Raw genomic sequence first — 2,511 nt, forward strand, 5'->3', positions numbered from 1 at the left:
TGTGAAATTTCCGTCAACTAAGGAAGACAAACTGGTAAATAAAATAAAATGCATTGGGGACCTAAAGAAATTATTTATAATATTGTTGAAGGCATAAGTTGAGGAAGTATGGGTTAAAAAAATTGAATGTTAATTGAGAAATTTTGCATTGGTTATGAAGTGATGAGATATTTGTGCCCATACTGATAATGTTGAGTAGCCCATTGGTGGTGGAATGGATGAAGGCTGACACATTTTTACAGAGAACACAACTTGGCTTCCCATTCAATTTTATCTGTTTTGGATAAAACTGACCTCAATGCCAGTTATTACACACCACACCAATATTAAAATTATATTATTCATTCCCACTTCAATATAACAAATATGTAATAAACTTAAGCCACCAAAATAAAAAATATAATGGAGTAATTATATATATTCATGAGTAAATCCACCCAAAGTTGATATTCCATTACTACCTAAGCTAATTCCGGCCGATTTCGACAGCTAAAATTCTCTATATTACCACCATTTGAACTTCCAACCTTCTCTCTATAAAATCACTCTCACTCTAACACCTGATTTCTCGCCGATTGTTGGCCATTGTAAAGTTAAGGTTGTTAAACAATCCAAAGAAATAAAAAAAAGAGGAAGCTAGGGTTTCATTGATACTGCACAATGCAATCAAATACAAAAGAATGATTTAACTTAAATACAAAGAGACTATATATAGGCTAAACAGAGGAAATAACGAAAAGACTATTCTACCCTTAATAAACAATAAAACAAAATAACCCTATATTTCTTAACATCTCCCCTCAAACTCACGATGCAGCGACTACAAGCATCGAGAGTTTGCCAACTAAAAAACAAAAACGAGAAATAGAATGCGACTTGGAAAGAAATCTGCAATCTGCAATAAAAAAAAAAACAAAGGGCAAGGTAATGGTGCCATGCTTGAGATGATGACGAGTAAGGTGACAATCGATCTCAATGTGCTTAGTTTGTTCATGAAAAACCGAGTTGTGAGCAATCTGAATAGAACTCTAGTTGTCACAATGCATAGGAGTGGGATGAGAACGAGAAACTCCCATATCTGCAAGTAACCAACGTAACCAAACAATTTTTTTTGGTAGTAGATGCCATAGCAAGATATTCTGCTTCGATTGAAGATTGAGAAACAATAGATTGTTTCTTGCTTTTCCAAGAAATAAGAGAATCACCCAAAAATATACAGAAACCAGTAATAGACTTGCAATCTATGGGATCACTGCCATGATCAGCATCAGAGTATGCACGTAGCTCCAAGGAAAAGGTGGATGGAAGTAAAAGACTGTGAAAGACTGTACCCCGAAGATACTGCAAAATATGAAGAACAACTGCCCAATGAATGGTAGTAGGAGAAGCAACAAACTGACTAACAACATGAACAATATATGCAATATCTCGACGAGTAATAGTGAGATATACCAAGCTCCCAACAATAGTACGGTATAAAGTAGGATCTGACAAAGGTAAACCATCAGAAGAATAATACTTTGCGTTAACCTTTATCGGAGTATCTATAGTCTTATTATCAGTAAGTCTAGCCCGCTCAAGAATATCTGCAACATGTTTCAACTGAGAAAAAAGATAACCTCTAGGGGAGTAGGCTACCTTAATACCTAAGAAATATCGTAGAGAACTCAAATCCTTCATTTCAAACTGTCTAGCTAACTCTGTCTTCAAAACTGAAATACCATCAATATCATCACTAGTAATAATCATGTCATCAACATATAAAGACAGAATGATATGACCTGCATCAGTGCACTTAACAAAAAGAGCATAATCATGACTACTAGAAGCAAATCCAAGGGAAGAGATCACAATAGAAAATTTCTCAAACCAAGCACGAGGTGCTTGTTTAAGACCATATAACGCTTTCTTTAGCTTGCAAACATACCCAGAATCATGTGAAACACTAGGAGTGGTGCCATATAAACTTCTTCTTGAAGATCTCCATTCAAGAATGCATTTTTAACATCAAGTTGAGAGATATGCCACTGACGAACCAAAGCTACCGCAATAAGAGTACGAATAGTAGTCATTTTGCAACAGGAGCAAATGTCTCCTCATAATCTATACCATACTGTTGAGAGTACCCTTTTGCAACAAACCTAGCTTTGTATTGCTCAATAGATCCATCAGAATTAGTCTTGATCTCATACACCCAATGACAACCTACAACATTCTTACCAGGAGGTAGAAGAACCAAATCCCAAGTACCTGTCTTATGCAAAGCAGAAAGTTCCTCATCCATAGCTTGCTGCCAAAGAGGATCAAGAATTGCCTCTTTATAGGAAGAGGGCTCAGAGAGACAATGAATAGAAGCTAAAAAAGAAGTAAAAGATGAAGAATAACAAGAATAAGCAAAATCTGGTAACTTTGTGGATTTACGAATGCGTATGGATTGATGTAAAGGTGGATCCACAATCTCGGACGGAGCTTGAGGGACCATAGAAGAAGAGGGAACTTCAGGTGTGCCAA

The 2,511-nt window shown here is 36.1% G+C and overlaps 1 protein-coding gene across 1 annotated transcript; it reads right to left on the bottom strand.

Annotated features, from left to right (window-relative positions):
* Positions 1 to 1,035: 1,035 nt before the first annotated feature.
* Positions 1,036 to 1,680, bottom strand: LOC116145450 (uncharacterized mitochondrial protein AtMg00810-like). The gene has a single exon (XM_031430903.1). It carries the CDS (start codon positions 1,678 to 1,680, stop codon positions 1,036 to 1,038), a length of 645 nt encoding a protein of 214 aa, XP_031286763.1.
* Between the last annotated feature and the right edge of the window lie 831 nt (positions 1,681 to 2,511).

Source organism: Pistacia vera, unplaced genomic scaffold (genome assembly GCF_008641045.1).
Source record: "Pistacia vera cultivar Batoury unplaced genomic scaffold, PisVer_v2 Contig461, whole genome shotgun sequence".
Classification (NCBI taxonomy): Eukaryota; Viridiplantae; Streptophyta; class Magnoliopsida; order Sapindales; family Anacardiaceae; genus Pistacia; species Pistacia vera.

Coding starts and splice junctions, on each gene's coding strand:
- LOC116145450 (XM_031430903.1), bottom strand. CDS start 1,680: ATGAAGGATTTGAGTTCTCTACGATATTTCTTAGGTATTAAGGTAGCC.